Below are 17,199 nucleotides of genomic sequence, written 5' to 3'. Positions count from 1 at the left end.
AGTTTATGCATACAACTAGGCCACTAGGGATACAACGGCGATACACCGAATGAGGAGCGTTCACTCGATCTAGCCAAACATATGAGCCACCTCATTAGCACTATGGCTTACATGAACAAAAGAAACAGAAGAAAAGCTACTAGCCAGCGATTTGATCGCTGCAACAATTGAGCCTGTAGCAGACCTACCTCTAACAGCAGCATTCAACTTCGTGATCAGAGTAAGACAATAAGACTGAAAGGCCAAGGTTCCATATTTAGGACATGAATTTAATCTATTATCGGCATCAGATTTTTGTCTTGCTTTGTTTTCAAGCTGTGGATTTAACTTATAGTACTTGACATGTTTTCTCTATGTCATTTCGGTATTTGTCAGCTCTGCATTACAAATACAAAGAACACAAAGATGGAACTCCAAACCAGTAGCAAAACACATATTGTGCCTTGTGTACTCAAACACTCCGATTATTTGTCATGGTACAAAAGAATATGGTTATAGGTTAAATACAAAGAATATGGTGGTGATTAAACCATTCTTCAACGGGAACTCAGTTTTTCCTTCCCCCCTGACACGCTGCCGCACCCAGTCTATACTCCAACTCTAATGCCATGGCTGGCGATAAACACCCAGTCTATACTCCAACTCTAATGCCATGGCTGGCGATAAACATTGCCTGTCGTGGAATTGTCACGGCAGATGTCCTCGAGTTAGGACTTAGTCGTGGAGCCATCGCAGCTAGGAAGCTTAAAGGGGTTAAACGGGACAAGGAACACGGGGTTATACTGGTTCGGCCCCTTACGGTGAAGGTAAAAGCCTACGTCCAGTTGAGGTGGTATTGCTTATGGTTTCGATGACCAGGGAGCTTGATTGCTATGCCTGGCTCTCGATGAGATCTTCCTTGTCCCTAAACCGCCGCCGGGTCGTCCCTTTATATAGAGAGGTTGACGCCCAGCAGCTCTCAGAGTCCCGGCCGGCTCATAAGAGTGTCCGGCTCGGACTCTCAACTATTCTTGCCTTACACTGCAAGTTCTACCATAATGGCGGTTGTAACTACGGGCCTTAAGCCATCTCCGGGTCTTAAGCCCATCTTTGGCCCGCCGTCTTCAAGCTTGGCGCCGGGCTTCACGCGATGACCATTATGAGTAACCCGGCCCCTCCGGGCGGGTGACTCTAAGGTTTATATCCTCAACATTAGGCCCCAGATTGATTTGAGCCGGCTCATGTCAATCTTCAATCCTTTCGATAGAAAATCTCCGGCTTACAATTGTGTAAAGGTTATAACCCATCGTGACGTCATCTTCTGGATTCCGGGTAACCCGCCGTGACGTCATCTTCCATTAAGTCCATTTTTTACTCCACCATATCCGCAACGGATCTTATCTTTAATTGCCGTCCCAAAAATCGAGGCGTTTTTATGGCGAGATAACCACGCCGTGGCCTCCTCGTTTCTCGCGCCCACTTATGAGCTTCCCCTTATAAGTAGCCCGGCCCATGAGCCTCGTGCCACTTGTCGCCTCCATCTTCTTCTTCCTCTCGCCACTGTGCTTCCGCCCGAGCTCCGTCGCCGCCGCCGCCGCCGCGGGTTTCTTCATCTTCACCAACTCAGGCCGCTGCATCACCCTGACTTGACCAGAGAAACGCGACGGATCTCCGCCGTAACTCCGCACCTGTAAGTCCCTGCACCTCTCCACCGTAGATCCACATTAGGGTTCCACTGTTCTTCGCCGTTCTTCGCTGTTCTTCGTAAGTTCTTCGCAAGTTCCCTGTAGTTCTGCCACTATGGCTACGTTTCGATCCAAGATTAGCACAGAACTCCTGCGGTAGTTGTTGCTCATCCATTTTAACACTAGTAGATCCCCTTTGTTTGAAAGAAGATCCCATTCTGAATCCATGGACTTCTTCTGCGTCAGTTCTAGGTCTAGAAATTTTTTCTCTTTAGCCAACCGTTTGATCCAAAATATTTACTGCGATCTGTGAAACTTGTTTTCACCAGACTTAGTAAAAAATTGCCTCTGCTGAGCTATGGCGGCTTATGTTTCCGGCTCAAAAGAAGCCATGCGCCATGAATTTTCCGGCTCATTTATGATAAAGCCGTAGACAATTTGAATTGCTCACGATACTTGCAGCGGCTTAGATAACCCGATGTACTTAACCATATGTCATTAGGCCCCTCTCATAAGCCGCCATTTGAGTATTTAAACTGTAAACATCTGCCGGCTTATAATTGAACCGGACATGTTCCTTTTGTCATAGGCTTCCTCTTTCACAATGCCTCCCAAAGCTCCCAAAGCACCCATTACGTGCAACTGGATGAGGTCCAACGTCACCAACGACACCTTAGCTGAATTTGTAAAGACGGGTTACCTGCCCAAGAAGGATGTCATGTCTTACCGTGCCCCTGACCCGTCAGAGGAGAGACCGCAACCAAGGGAGGGTGAGGTAGTGATTTTTGCTGATCACATGAGCCGGGGCTTCGCACCGCCCGGCTCAAAATTCTTTAGAGATGTGCTGAATTTCTTTGATCTGCGGCCACAAGACATAGGACCCAACTCTGTGTCAAATATATGCAACTTCCAAGTATTCTGCGAAGTCTATCTTGGAGAAGAGCCCAGCCTGCTGCTCTTCAGAGAGCTTTTTTATCTGAACCGTCAAAACGAGTGTGCCAACGGGCCGAGCCTGGCACTTGGTGGAATCTCCATTCAACGCCGGAGAGACTGCCTCTTTCCTTATGCTGAGCCGCCAAGCCATCCGAAGGATTGGAACCAGACGTGGTTTTATTGTCAGGACACTTCTCCGGCTGACGAGAGCCCGCTGCCCGGCTTTCGTGCCCTGCGTCTGGAGCCAAATCACTCTCTGCCGGATAAGCTGACTCAAGCCGAGCGCCAACCTCTGATCCCCACCATCAACAAAATTAAGGCTCTCCTGGGAAATGGCCTCAACGGCATTGATCTGGTCCGGGTCTGGATCTCGTGGCGGGTGATCCCCTTGAGCCGCCGCCCCGGCTTAATGTGTGATTACACGGGCCGGAAAGATGACCCCCTGCGACACAGCCACAACGATCTTCCGGAAGACGTTGTTGACGACATGACCAAGGCCCTCTTGAATGAGAGCTTGGCAGACTGCGGGAGGACCGGCTTAAACCCCTTCTGCAAGACCAACCCGGCCCCAGCGGTAAGCCGCTGATCTGAACATCTTATTTTCTCCTTAGATAGTTTTCATCTGAACCTTAAGAAGGCTTCATTGTATTTTTCAGGATGATGATAAATTCTGGAAGGTCAAGTATGACCATGAGGCGGCTAAAAAAGCCAGAAAAGCTAAGAAAGCCGCCAGGAGAGCCGCTCCCCGCAAGAAGGGAAGCAGGCCTACTGCCTCAGAGCTGCTTCAACTAAGTGACAGCTCCGAGTCAGAGGTAACCGCTGAACCTGTAAGCTCTTGTTGTATTTCTTGTTTATTCCTGTCCACCTTATTGATACCGATCATCAGCAGGATGACACCGGAGCAAGTAACCCGGTGACTGAAGAGGTAATGACACTTTCCTCCGACTCGGAGCCCTTGCCAAGACTGAAAGTCCGAAGAGTAACCCGGAAAGTAAGATTTTCACATCCTTTAGCTTATCAAGATCCTCAATTTCTTTTGAAGCAACAGATTCATGAGAGCCGGCGGCACACCCGGACCAACAAGGATGCAGACCTCTCCTCCGGCTTACCTGAAGCGTCAAGGAAGCGCCGGACCGAGGTTATCTCCAACTTATATCCTTTTCATCCTTTGGCGGGAGTTATACGTCAACCGCTCAATTCTTCTGATTCAAATTATCAGGAAACTTCACCTTCCTCTGGTGACTCGATGCAATCGAATCTGCCGGCTTTCAAGATCGTACCCGGGTAATGATGATCATCTCTTGTTGTGCTTATCTTTACTCATACTTTTGTACTAACCTTGTGTCCTTTCAGTGCTCAAGCAAAGCTCAGTAAAAGAGCAAAGAAGAATAAGCCGGTCGAAGAGCCGGCCGTGACTGAGCCGGAGGTTTCAGCTCAAGAGCCGCCAGCTGCCTCTGCTCCTGAAGCCACCGCTCCAACCGACGAGCCAATCACAGAGACTTCTGCTAACCCGGAAATCTCCAACCCGGCTCAGCCGGCCGATGACCCGGACGTGGTAATTACCCGGACGGAGTTTGTCGAGCCGGGGAGACCCACTGCGCTGGCTAAGTGCTCTGCCAAGGAAGAGTTGCTAGAGCGCCGCAGGGCCAAGCTAGACATCACCAACTATGCTGACTTGAGCATTGGAGAGATCATCTCCGGCTATGTCAATCAGGTGCACAGCAGCCGGGACTTGGAGATTGATATGGTGAAGCAGATACAACAGAAGTCTGAGGTACCACTCTATTGCCTACCGCACAGTCATCTTTACCATACTAGCCCCCAAGTCTACTACTTATGATAGAATAGGTTGTAGACTTAATTTCTGGCTTACTTTCATGAACCGGTAATTTTGTAGATAGAAACTTTCGACATGCATTAGCCCCCAAATGCCAAGTGTCTTTGCTTGGAAAGTGCTTGGGACTTTAAAGTTGCATAATAACTGTTCATACTATAACCCGGAAATTGTGCAGGCTGCTTGCAAGAAATTTGAGGCTGATATCTCAGAGCTGAAGAACCGCCTGAAGACTCAGGAAACTGAGACCCGGAAGGCCAACGCCAAATTTGAATCCAGCATTGCTGCTCAAGAGAAGCTGAAGAAGAAGTTTGAAGCTGAAAGGAAGACTTGGGCCGAAGAGAAGGCTGCTCTGGTAAGCCGGGCCGAACAGGCGGAGAAGGCTCTGACGGAGAGAACCGCCGAACTCTCTGGCTTAAAACGCCATGTGTCACAAATGGTTGCCGCAATCTTCGGTAAGTCCTTCTGCAGGCTTTGAACAAGTTTACAGTGTTTATGTCTCATAACTCCCATCATTGAGAACGGCTTATCTTACTTTGTTAAACAGGTCCCAGAATCGCCAACCTCAATCAGAACGTGCTGACCAAGCTGAAGGCCGTGTACACCCTGGTGGAGCAACTCTACACCGGGTCACAGCGCGCTTTGGCCGTGGTGGCCCTATCCAATGAGGTTCCGACTCACCTGGCGGAAGTACTTCGCCGGCTTGCCGTTCTTCCTCAGCGTGTCCAAGAGCTGTGACGGGCCTCTGCAAGAGCCGGAGCCATAGCTGCTCTGAGCCGGGCCAAGGCTTTCCTTCCAGAGCTAGACCCGGCTGACATTGCACTTGGTTACCCCAGCTTGAAGGAAGACGGCACCCCCTTCGACCAAAAGGACTTTGCTGCCTGTGTGAAGATCGTGCGCCCGGTGGCCACCCTGATTGGGAATGACACTGATCTGACCAAGTACCAGCCGGGCTACGATGCAGAGAATCAGAGGATCCCCACTTCGCGTTATGAAGCCATCAGCTTAGTCCCGCCGACTCGTAAGCACACCTTTGCCCCGGAAATTGACCCGGCCGGGTTAATTGACGAGGAAGCTCAATTTGAAGCTTTGAGCGGCATTGACTGGAAATCGTCAACCTTCCAGGTCTTGGGAACAGCCGGAGGAGCGGAGAGGGATGAGCCGGAAGCTTCGACCCGGCAAGCATCCTGACTCTTTAGGCGGCTTATTAAACAATGCTTCACCCTTTTGGACTCGGGGAGTCTTGTAATAGAATAGGACCAACATTTTAACTTCGTCGTGCCATCGTGCACGTGTTGAATGCTTAATTCCATTGAAGTTGCTTCCTTATATTCTTCCGGGTCATAATTGATCATTCATTTTCCTTAAGCTCAAATAGCTGTCTTTAACTATCCTGCATAGAAAAACAAATCACAAGTCTCTAGGCGGCTTACCGCACTGAGAATCATAGTCTCATACATATAACCCGGAATATGAATCTAAGTCACGAAAGACTGGTCCTCAATTATGTCCTTGATATAACCGTAATAACACACTTACAGGCCTTCAAGTACACTTCCGGTTTATATAACCCGGATAATAAGGTTGGTACCTCAACTCCGGTTTACCAGTCTTGATAATGCTGATTGTGTGCGACTAGCACTGTGAATCAAAGTTAAGCCGGCGGAATAAGAACCGCCGTGTACACTGTTGATACAACCAGAAGAACTTGTTGAAAATCAGAAAATCAAAACTTAGGGGCTTCCGGTTCGAATACGACCAGAGACCCGTCCCAAAGGGGTTAAGCTAAGATTCGAATGCGATCATATAGCCCCCAGTGGGTTTGGCGATGCCGATCAAGAGGGTACCGACAGCTATGTTCTCTTTGGTTCGAATACGACCCATGTTTGAACAGGAAGCCCCCAAATGATCTTAAGAGTTGTTTAACGACGCTGATTCGAATACGATCCACGTCGGTTCCCAAAGGGGGTTGAGCTATGATTCAAATATGATCAAAGAAAACTCCCTAATGAGCTCGGCACTTTGCCAATCAAATGGGTATCGACAGCTATGTTCTCTTTGGTTCGAATACGACCTATGTTTGAACAGGAAGCCCCCAAGTGATTATATTGCGTACGGCTAGATTCGAATACGATCATAAGCCGGATCCTCCTTCAAGTTACCATGTGATCTTGTAATGGAAACAACACATTTACCTTTGGAGGAGAAAAAAGGACAGAGGTCCTGCTTTATTGCTTATCATAATATATACATGGCTTATAGAAATATGTACATTATGAGAGCCGGTGGCTCAAGTGTAATAAGGCCGAAGCTGAGCTATGTTCCACGGCCGACGGGTCTCCTCCTCCGACTTGCGTGAATCTTTGTGCTCCCGAATGTCAATGAGGTAATATGACCCGTTGTGCAAGTTCTTGCTGACCACAAAGGGTCCTTCCCAAGGCGGGGATAGTTTGTGCGCATCTGTTTGATCTTGGATGAGCCGGAGCACCAGATCACCTTCCTGGAAGACCCGGGACTTAACCCGGCGACTGTGATAACGGCGCAGGTGTTGTTGGTAAATCGCTGAGCGAGCTGCTGCCACATCACGCTGTTCGTCCAACAAGTCAAGAGCATCTTGGCGCGCCTGTTCATTATCCGCCTCAACATAAGCCGCCACTCGAGGCGAGTCATGACGGATGTCACTGGGGAGGACTGCTTCCGCTCCATAAACCATGAAGAAAAGCGTGTAACCCGTAGACCTGTTAGGAGTAGTATTGATGCTCCATAACACGGAGGGTAACTCCTCCACCCAACAACCCGGCGTCCGTTGCAAAGGGACCAAAAGCCGGGGCTTGATGCCTTTCAGAATCTCCTGATTAGCTCTCTCAGCTTGACCATTGGATTGAGGGTGAGCCATTGATGAAACATCAAGTCGAATATGCTCTCGTTGACAGAACTCCTCCATGGCGCCCTTGGACAGATTGGTACCATTGTCAGTTATAATGCTGTGTGGAAAACCAAAGTGAAAGATCACCCTTTTTATGAACTGAACCGTCGTGGCTGCGTCACACTTGCTAACTGGCTCTGCTTCAACCCACTTTGTGAATTTGTCAACTGCCACCAAGAGGTGGGTCTTCTTGTCCTTGGACCTTTTAAATGGCCCAACCATATCGAGCCCCCAGACCGTAAATGGCCAAGTGATTGGTATCATCCGCAGCTCTTGAGCCGGCACATGAGCCCGTCGTGAGAACCTCTTGCAACCGTCACATTTACTGACCAAGTCCTCCGCATCAGCATGAGCCGTCAGCCAATAAAAGCCATGATGGAAAGCTTTGGCCACAAGGGATTTTGAGCCGGCATGATGGCCGCAATCCCCTTCGTGAATCTCACGCAAGATTTCTTGACCTTCCTCAGGGGAGACACAACGCTGGAACGCTCCCATAACACTACGGCGATGCAGCTCACCATCGATAACAACCATTGACTTAGACTGCCGGGTTATTTGTCTGGCCAAAGTTTCATCCTCAGGCAACTCTCCCCGGGTCATGTAAGCCAAGTAAGGTACCGTCCAGTCCGGGGTGATGTGGAGAGCCGCCACCAACTTTGCCTCCGGGTCAGGGACAGCCAAATCTTCCTCTGTAGGTACCTTAACAGAAGGGTTATGCAAGATGTCCAGGAAAGTATTAGGCGGCACCGGCTTTCGCTGAGAGCCCAGCCGGCTTAATGCATCAGCCGCCTCGTTCTTCCTGCGATCGATGTGCTCTACTTGGTAACCCTGAAAGTGTCCAGCAATGGCATCAACTTCACGGCGATAAGCCGCCATGAGAGGGTCCTTGGAATCCCACTTGCCTGATACTTGTTGAGCCACTAAGTCTGAGTCGCCGAAGCACCTTACCCGGCTCAAGCTCATCTCCTTAGCCATCCGAAGACCATGGAGCAAGGCCTCGTACTCAGCCGCATTGTTAGTGCAAGGAAACATCAATCGTAGCACATAATGAAACTTGTTACCTTTAGGGGAAGATAATACAACTCCAGCCCCCGAGCCCTCCAATTGCCTGGACCCGTCGAAGTGAATAGTCCAATATGTGTTATCCGGCTTTTCTTCGGGCACTTGTAGCTCCGTCCAATCGTTGATGAAATCCACCAAGGCTTGAGATTTAACAGCAGTGCATGGTACGTATTTCAGACCATGAGGCCCGAGCTCTATAGCCCACTTAGCCACTCTTCCTGTGGCTTATCTGTTTTGGCTGATATCTCCAAGGGGAGCGGAACTGACCACAGTGATAGGGTGACCTTGGAAATAATGCTTAAGCTTCCGGCTTGCCATGAACACACCATAAACAAGCTTCTGCCAATGTGGATATCGCTGTTTGGACTCGATGAGCACTTCGCTGACGTAGTAAACCGGCCGCTGAACCGGATACTCTTTACCCTCTTCCTTGCGCTCCACCACCACAGCCACACTGACGGCTCGTGTGTTAGCAGCTACATACAGTAATAAGGGCTCCTTGTCAACCGGAGCAGCGAGGACTGGGGGCTCAGCCAGCTGTCTCTTCAAATCCTCAAAAGCAGTATTAGCAGCATCATTCCAGACAAAGTCATCAGTTTTCTTCATCAACTGGTACAATGGCATGGCCTTCTCACCCAAACGGCTTATAAACCGGCTTAAAGCAGCAATGCGACCCGCCAGGCGCTGGACGTCGTTTATACACGCCGGCTTAGCCAGAGAGGTGATTGCCTTGATCTTCTCCGGGTTAGCTTCAATGCCTCTGTTGGAAACCAAGAAACCCAAGAGCTTGCCTGCAGGAACACCAAAAACACACCTGGCCGGGTTAAGCATCATTTTGTAGACCCAGAGATTATCAAAGGTTTCCCTCAGATCATCTATCAAGGTTTCCTTCTCCCTGGACTTAACCACAATATCATCCACATAGGCATGAACATTGCGCCCAATCTGGTTATGAAGACAGTTCTGCACGCAACGCTGATAAGTCGCCTAAGCACTCTTGAGTCCAAAAGGCATAGACACATAACAGAAGGCTCCAAAGGGAGTGATGAACGCCGTCTTCTCCTGGTCCTTAACTGCCATTTTAATCTGATGGTATCCAGAATAAGCATCCAAGAAACTTAAGCGCTCGCAACCCGCCGTAGCATCAATGATTTGATCAATACGGGGAAGGGCAAAAGGATCAGCCGGACATGCTTTGTTTAAGTCCGTGTAGTCCACACACATCCGCCAGGTGCCATTCTTCTTGAGCACGAGCACCGGGTTAGCTAACCACTCTGGGTGAAAGACTTCAACAATAAACCCGGCCGCCAAGAGCCGGGCCACCTCTTCACCGATGGCTTTCCGCCTCTCTTCATTAAACCGCCGAAGGAATTGCCTGACCGGCTTAAATTTCGGATCAACATTGAGAGTGTGCTCAGCGAGTTCTCTAGGTACACCTGGCATGTCAGAAGGCTTCCATGCAAAGATGTCCCTGTTCTCATGGATGAACTCGATGAGCGCGCTTTCCTATTTCGGATCCAAATTGGCACTGATGCTAAACTGCTGAGATGAGTCACCTGGAACAAAATCAACAAGTTTAGTCTCATCAGCCGACTTAAATTTCATTGCCGGCTCATGCTCCGTAGTCGGCTTTTTCAGAGAGGTCATATCTGTTGGGTCGACATTGTCCTTGTAAAATTTCAACTCTTCTGTTGCACAAACGGATTCTGCATACGCCGCATCGCCTTCCTCACACTCCAAAGCCACCTTCCGGCTGCCATGAACCGTGATGGTCCCATTATGACCCGGCATCTTAAGCTGCAAATACACGTAACACGGCTGTGCCATGAACTTGGCGTAAGACGGCCGCCCAAATATGGCATGATACGGACTTCTTATCTTGACCACTTCAAAGGTCAATTTTTCCACCCTGTAGTTGTACTCGTCCCCAAAGGCCACTTCCAACTCGATCTTACCAACTGGGTAAGCCGACTTACCAGGCACCACACCATGGAAAATAGTATTGGACTGGCTGAGGTTCTTATCAATCAACCCCATACGACGAAAAGTCTCATAATAGAGGATGTTGATGCTGCTGCCTCCATCCATGAGCACCTTAGTGAACTTATATCCTCCCACCTGAGGGGCCACCACCAGGGCCAAGTGACCCGGATTATCAACCCGGGGAGGGTGATCCTCCCTACTCCACACAATAGGCTGCTCAGACCATCTTAAATAGCGTGGAACCGCCGGCTCAACAGCATTCACAGCCCTCTTATGAAGCTTCTGATCTCGCTTACACAGACTGGTGGTAAATACGTGATACTGTCCACCGTTAAGCTGCTTTGGATTGGTCTGATAACCCCCTGCTGCTGTTGATGACCCTGGCCAGACTGCTGATTAAAGCCCCCTTGACCGTTCTGAGGATTAGGATTTGAGCCGCCACCCGGGCCATGAAAACCGCCAGCGCCTGAGCCGCCGCCCGGGCCATTGTTGCCATTAAAGGCATTGGAATTCTTAAAGGCCTTCATGATTGCGCAATCCTTCCATAGATGAGTAGTTGGCTCCTCCCTAGAGCCATGCCTTGGACAAGGCTCATTCAACAACTGCTCCAGCGTCGGGCCTGACCCGCCGGCTCAGGGAGGTGGCCTCCCCTTGCGTCGCTGGTTATTACCCTGTGAGCTGGCGTTGGCCACGAACTCTAGGCTGCCGTCGGCCTTACGCTTGCCACCTCCTTGGTTCCCCGGGTTATGCTGAGGACCCTTGCCATTGCCGTTCTTCTTTCCCTTCCCTGTCCTTTCATCATCTGAAGCGGGGTCCTTGGTACTATCAGAGTCGGCGTACTTGACGAGAGCCGCCATTAGCGTACCCATATCATTGCAGTCGCGCTTAAGCCGCCCGAGTTTCATCTTCAGGGGCAGGAAACGACAATTCTGCTCCAACATTAAGACTGCAGAGCCGGCATCCATCTTATTAGATGAATGTATGATCTCTTTGACCCGGCGAACCCAATGTGTCGTAGACTCACCCTCCTGCTGTTTACAGTTAGTCAAATCCACAATTGACATGGACTGCCTACATGTATCCTTGAAGTTTTGGATGAAACGGGCTTTCAGCTCAGCCCAAGACCCGATGGAATTCGGTGGTAGCCCTTTCAACCAAGTGCGGGCAGTCCCATCTAACATCATGGTGAAGTACTTGGCCATCGCCGCTTCACTGACCTCCAGCAATTCCATGGCCATCTCGTAACTCTCGATCCAAGCTCCGGGTTGTAAATCAGCCGTGTAATTAGGCACCTTCCTAGGCCCTTTGAAATCCTTGGGTAGACGCTCATTGCGGAGAGCTGGCACTAAACAAGGGACACCTCCAGTCCTCGTAGAGATACCCACGTCGACGGAAGTCGTCAGATAAGCCGGGGGTGTCTGGTAAGCCGTCAACTGAGGCACCTGCTCCGCCTCTTGCCGCGCTCTGTCTTGGTCTGTTGCGTGAAAGGCCCCGTTATGAGCCGGGCCATGGCCAGGGGGCAAGTCATGGCGTCGGACATTACTTGAGCCGGTCGCTGAGACCATGTGTCTGCTATAACTCGGGCTCCGGCCTGGACGAGGGGTTGAGTGGATCCTGTCCCGGCTGTAAGAGTATGCCTCTTGCTGCGCCAGCGCTGTCTGAAGGAGTTCTCTGACCCGGCGGGTTTCAACAGCCGTTGGAGAATCGCCGTCAATTGGAAGAGCCGCCAGCCGTGCTGCCACGGCGACCATGTTTTCCAGCGGGTTAGCATAATGACCCGGTGGTATTGGCACATACTGAGGCGGGGCGGGGTTCACCCGGGGAGCCCCCATCACCTGTGGCTGAATAGGTGTTCCAGCCCCGGGCACTATGATCTCCGGCGGGTTACTAGACCCTGCACCTGGCGTGTTGAAGAGGTTTCGAGGATCGTAGACCCGAGGGAGTCGAGATTGGGCCTTTTGATGCCTCCTTCTCATGACCTCATTGGACGCGTTCTGATCCATCGTGAGCCGGAAGGACTGCGCCTGAATCAACTGAGTCTGGGCGTCGAGAGCCGCCCTCTCCGCCGCCATCCTGATCCCTTCCGCCGCCAGATCCTCCTTGGCTTTCACTAGATCTAACTTTAACTGCGCCACCTCCGCGTCATGCTGAGCTTGATCCGCCGGGTCAACCATGGCGGTCAACAGGGCCGTCATCTTGTCCGTGAGATCCATAAGCACCTGAGCCGGCGAGGGTACCGGGTTTCCTGACCCCGCGGCCGGGTTCTGAACAGGCTGTGCACCGGCCATGAAGATTCCAACCCGGCTCGGCGGCTCAAAAGGGTCCGGAATACTGTCACCATCGGAACAACCCCTGAGCCTGCCATCTTGAATCTGATACAACGAGTTTGACTCATCTGTGGACGACTCGCCGTCAGAGCCGGCGGCCGTCTCCTCACCAGATTCAGATCCATCAGAGAGCCCTCCATGGACACATCCCACAAAAACATGCTTCAAGGCAGGTAGGGCCCGGGCGGGTCGCGCGCGCTGAGCCGTCTCGATGAGATCGGCGCAGAAATCCGGCTCAGGGGCCGGCTCACCAATCTTGCCAATGAAGACATGAATTCCGCCGAAGGGGACCCGGTACCCGTACTCAATTGAGCCGGCGTCGGGGCCCCAGTTTGCATCGTCGATGTAGAGCTTGCCGCGACGACTCTTGGTCATCCGGCCCACAGCGTATCCCTTGAGCCCTTCGAAGCTGCCCTTCAAGAACTCAAATCCACCGTGCGCTGGCCCCACGATGGGCGCCAACTGTCGTAGAATTGTCACGGCAGATGTCTTCGAGCTAGGACTTAGTCGTGGAGCCATCGCAGCTAGGAAGCTTAAAGGGGTTAAACGGGACAAGGAACACGGGGGTTATACTGATTCGGCCCCTTACGGTGAAGGTAAAAGCCTACGTCCAGTTGAGGTGGTATTGCTTATGGTTTCGATGACCAGGAAGCTTGATTGCTATGCCTGGCTCTCGATGAGATCTTCCTTGTCCCTAAACCGCCGCCTGGTCGTCCCTTTATATAGAGAGGTTGACGCCCAGCAGCTCTCAGAGTCCCGGCCGGCTCATAAGAGTGTCCGGCTCGGACTCTCAACTATTCTTGCCTTACACTGCAAGTTCTACCATAATGGCGGTTGTAACTACGGGCCTTAAGCCATCTCCGGGTCTTAAGCCCATCTTTGGCCCGCCGTCTTCAAGCTTGGCGCCAGGCTTCACGCGATGACCATTATGAGTTACCCGGCCCCTCCGGGCGGGTGACTCTAAGGTTTATATCCTCAACATTGCCCCTATTGTGCGACGTCAAAATGTCATCAAAAGAGGTTGTGCAGTAGCTGCACCAATACTCAAGTTTAATGGCTAATTTTACAGAACAACTAGTCATTCTAGCATCTCGGTCTTGATACAATTTATGAAACCACCCCCGCAAACGACATGGGCTTGTCTTCGAGCACTGCACAACACAGAAATATAGAATGCCCTTCCAAAGATCGACTCAGCCCAGCTTATCACCACATAGATATCTTCGTCTTCTGAAAATTTAGGTACCTACATAAATCTACACTCATAAGTTAACCGATCATGTTCTTCATGCAATTGCACTAATACCGCTTCCTTACATTCATTAGGTGAAGCAATCCCTGCTGGGGCTACAGACACAACGTAGCTCGGACGAACAAACTCAAGTTTTGGCACAAGCACACATAGGCCAAAAGTGCATCCATTCTAACCAAACTGTCCAACACAACCAGCAACAGAAGACACCGAAGTTCACTTCAAATTCTTCCCAGGCAGCAAAAGTAAACGGACTGATCATCTTGACGTCATTTGATTACATTGCTGCAGCGCCAACAACCGTGCGAGAAGTTCAGTCAGAGGTCGGCAACCGCCCCCATTCTGCACCATAAGAAGACGAGGCTTAATAAGATGATCTTATGAGTAGAAGAGGAGCATACTTTGCCCCTCGAAATAATTTCAATTGTAGCTGTCCAAATCAACCAAGCAATAACAGGAGGTATCCACATCACAACCATTCAATCTGGAACTACTGCAATATTGGAGACACATAGCAACAGAACTTTCCCTTGGTAAGTGTTTGAGACTAGGTTATCCTACCCAAAAGACCACAAGGAGGTCTGGGTGTCCGAGACCACAGCAAAGCTCTGGTTACTTAACTACACTGTTCCTAAAATAAGACGTTTTGGCAGTTTAAATTAGTAAACTGCCAAAACGTCTTATATTTAGGAACAGAGGGTGTACTTTACAGATTGCTATTGGCAATGCTAGGGCCTAATCAACAAAGCTCCAACTAGATTAACCTATCCATTAGGCCTGATTAGAGCAATATATCTACTAGAGCAGCGAGTGAAACATACAGTACCAACTATGCAATCACCATGGAGCAGATATGTTGATCCGCACAAGGCTGATTCCACACAAGACACAACTAGTGGGAAATGTGCATAAAAATGTCTATCTAGCTACTGGGAACCATACATACAAATGTCTATCTAGCTACGCAGAAAAGCGAAAAGAAAACCTCAACATACTCATCACGGGAGTCAATGGCGTGTTTCGTCTTCATGACTTCATGTGCATATTTACAAAACAATACAAGGGTAGTTTGTTGTACCTCTAGTGTAGAAGCACATGTATGGCATGATTTTTCCGAGGCTTCGCTCTCTGTCCATGTTCTTGATTCGGCTCGAACTGAGCTCAACTGTGTACAACCCAGCCTTTGTGCTCAGGAAGATGACACCAACACCTTCTGCAAAGCCAACCACCGACACGTCCAAGAAGGCATAACCAGAGAGCTTTGGTGCGAGCTCAATGATCCTGCGTCGCGCCAAAGCCGTAGTTCTATCAGGACGGACCTCCATTGACCATATGTGGAGGTGGAGCCTAGGCTTCAGCACAGTTGCGAACAGGAGCAGGCCGCCCTCCGCTCCCACCAGTCTGCCGAACGGCGCACCTATCACCGACAGTTTTTGCTCACCCATGTCATACTCCACGACACTGTCGCTCTGCTCACAGGGGAAATAGGCCTTGTTTCCCACAACTGCATTGTGCCCGGTCATCTCGACGACATTCCATTCCTTGACGGAGATCATGCCGCTCCACTTACGAGTCGCCGATGAGTAGACGGTGGCAAATGTTATCTGCCGTCCCCTGTCGGAGCCCACGAGGGCCACGAGGAAAGGCCCGCCGTGGCAGTAGAGGTGCTCGCAGCCGTCCTTGGCACAGAGCACCGCGGCGTTCCAGGTGACGTCGTCGTCCTCATCCTCGTAGTCGCCCCAGTCCTCATCAAACCGGCCATTCCAGATGATGCGACGGCAGGCGGGGTCGGCCTTGATCCTCCACCGGTCGTAGGTGACGAGGTCGCAGATGACAAAGTCCTCGCACCTCTTGGGCGTGTGGAAGAGGACGAGGCCGTGGCGGGAGTCGATGGCGGGCCAGTGGCGGCGCTCGTGGCACGCCGGCGGGCGGAAGGACGCGGTGGAGACGAAGTTGGAGACCAGGTACTCCTCGTGGCGCCTGCGCCGCCCCCTGCCCCACGACCTCTCGTGGCTCTCGTTGTGGAGGAAGCCCAGCATGGGCGGCGCCCCGTGGAAGGCGCGGTAGCCGCGGGCGAAGGCGGCGTCGGAGAGGATGCGGCGCCAGGTCGCGCAGACGGCGGCGGCGCGGACGAGGCTCTTGGGGTCGTCCGGCGGGATGCGCAGGAAGATCTCGCTCATGGCGTCGTCGTCCAGCGCCGGCGGCGAGTGGCGGCCGCGCTGCGGCGGTGGGGGGCTCATCGTGAGCGGGGATTGGGCCGCCGCCGTCGCGTCGCCGGATTGGGGTTTGGGTGGAGGATTTTGGGGGGAGTGGAGTGGAGCAGCGCCGCCGAACGACCGTGGTGTGGACTGTGGAGGATTGTTTTTCTTTTTTGAGTCAACTAGCTGACTGCCTGTGCATTGCTACGGAACAACACAACAATGTTTTATTGTTGTATCTGTCCCGCTTCACCCTTCTCTTCACTGGTTCTATGTTTTCTTGACACACATCTTATTTCTCATCCCACCAATAACCAGACAAACATTGATCTTCCTTCACTGGTCCGCCACTTCACTCTAGCTTTGATGTCCTGGTTTAACTTCACTTGATATAGCTTCACTGAGATGATAAGCTAACACTTACAATGTTTGTCATTTATTCTTTTATGGATAGCGCTCATGTGTATATGTGTTTTCATGAGGATATTTTACTAACCAAGCCATTAAAATAAATGCTTCATGTGTTTTCCCTCTTTCATTTTCACCAAGCATGAAAAAATTCTCAGAATAAGTGAATTCATCGTTGTGCTCACTTGTGCTCCTGGTTAGCTAAGACCCTAAATGTACTTCCAGTCTGAAGTATGGCCGGACCAGTGAAATTTACTCCTAATGGATTTTAGTCTGAAAGTATGGGCTGACAGCTCTTTGTTTCCCTCTATCTAGTGGTTCATATGTACAACAGAGCAACAACAAGCTTGTGATTAATCACTGCCCTCATCTTTACATTTCCGAACTTGTACACCTGATAGATTTGTTATGCCTTGTGCTAATTCCTCACCTAGCTACTGAATGTAAACTATCCCTTGTGTTAGTTCCTCACCTAGCTACAGAATGTACATTCTACTTGGTTCCTATTACCCATTTTATTTCTGATCACGGCGTTTCACATGTATACCCTTGTAGAAAGAATAACGAACCCAATTACTTCTATCACAGGTGAGATAGTAGAGGTGATCAAGT

General features: G+C 50.7%; 1 protein-coding gene across 2 annotated transcripts; it reads right to left on the bottom strand.

The window, feature by feature from the left end:
• Nucleotides 1-13,773: 13,773 nt before the first annotated feature.
• LOC109780464 (uncharacterized) lies at nt 13,774-16,371 on the bottom strand. Of its 2 annotated transcripts, XR_002237073.4 has the most exons (3): nt 15,060-16,341; nt 14,047-14,323; nt 13,774-13,975 (listed from the first exon to the last, which is right to left on the bottom strand). XR_002237073.4 is itself a non-coding variant. In XM_020339076.4 (2 exons), the coding sequence occupies exons 1-2, from the start codon at nt 16,219-16,221 to the stop codon at nt 14,295-14,297; spliced, it is 1,191 nt and encodes a 396-aa protein (XP_020194665.1). In that variant the 5' UTR covers nt 16,222-16,371; the 3' UTR covers nt 13,909-14,294. The 2 variants fall into 2 exon arrangements, 1 of the variants encoding a protein (XP_020194665.1); XM_020339076.4 differs by having other exon boundaries at nt 13,909-14,323; nt 15,060-16,371.
• Between the last annotated feature and the right edge of the window lie 828 nt (nt 16,372-17,199).

This window comes from Aegilops tauschii, chromosome 4 (assembly GCF_002575655.3).
Source record: "Aegilops tauschii subsp. strangulata cultivar AL8/78 chromosome 4, Aet v6.0, whole genome shotgun sequence".
Lineage (NCBI taxonomy): Eukaryota > Viridiplantae > Streptophyta > Magnoliopsida > Poales > Poaceae > Aegilops > Aegilops tauschii.
The sequence above is the reverse complement of the archived record's forward strand: the minus strand, read 5'-3'. Positions and strand labels throughout refer to the sequence as shown.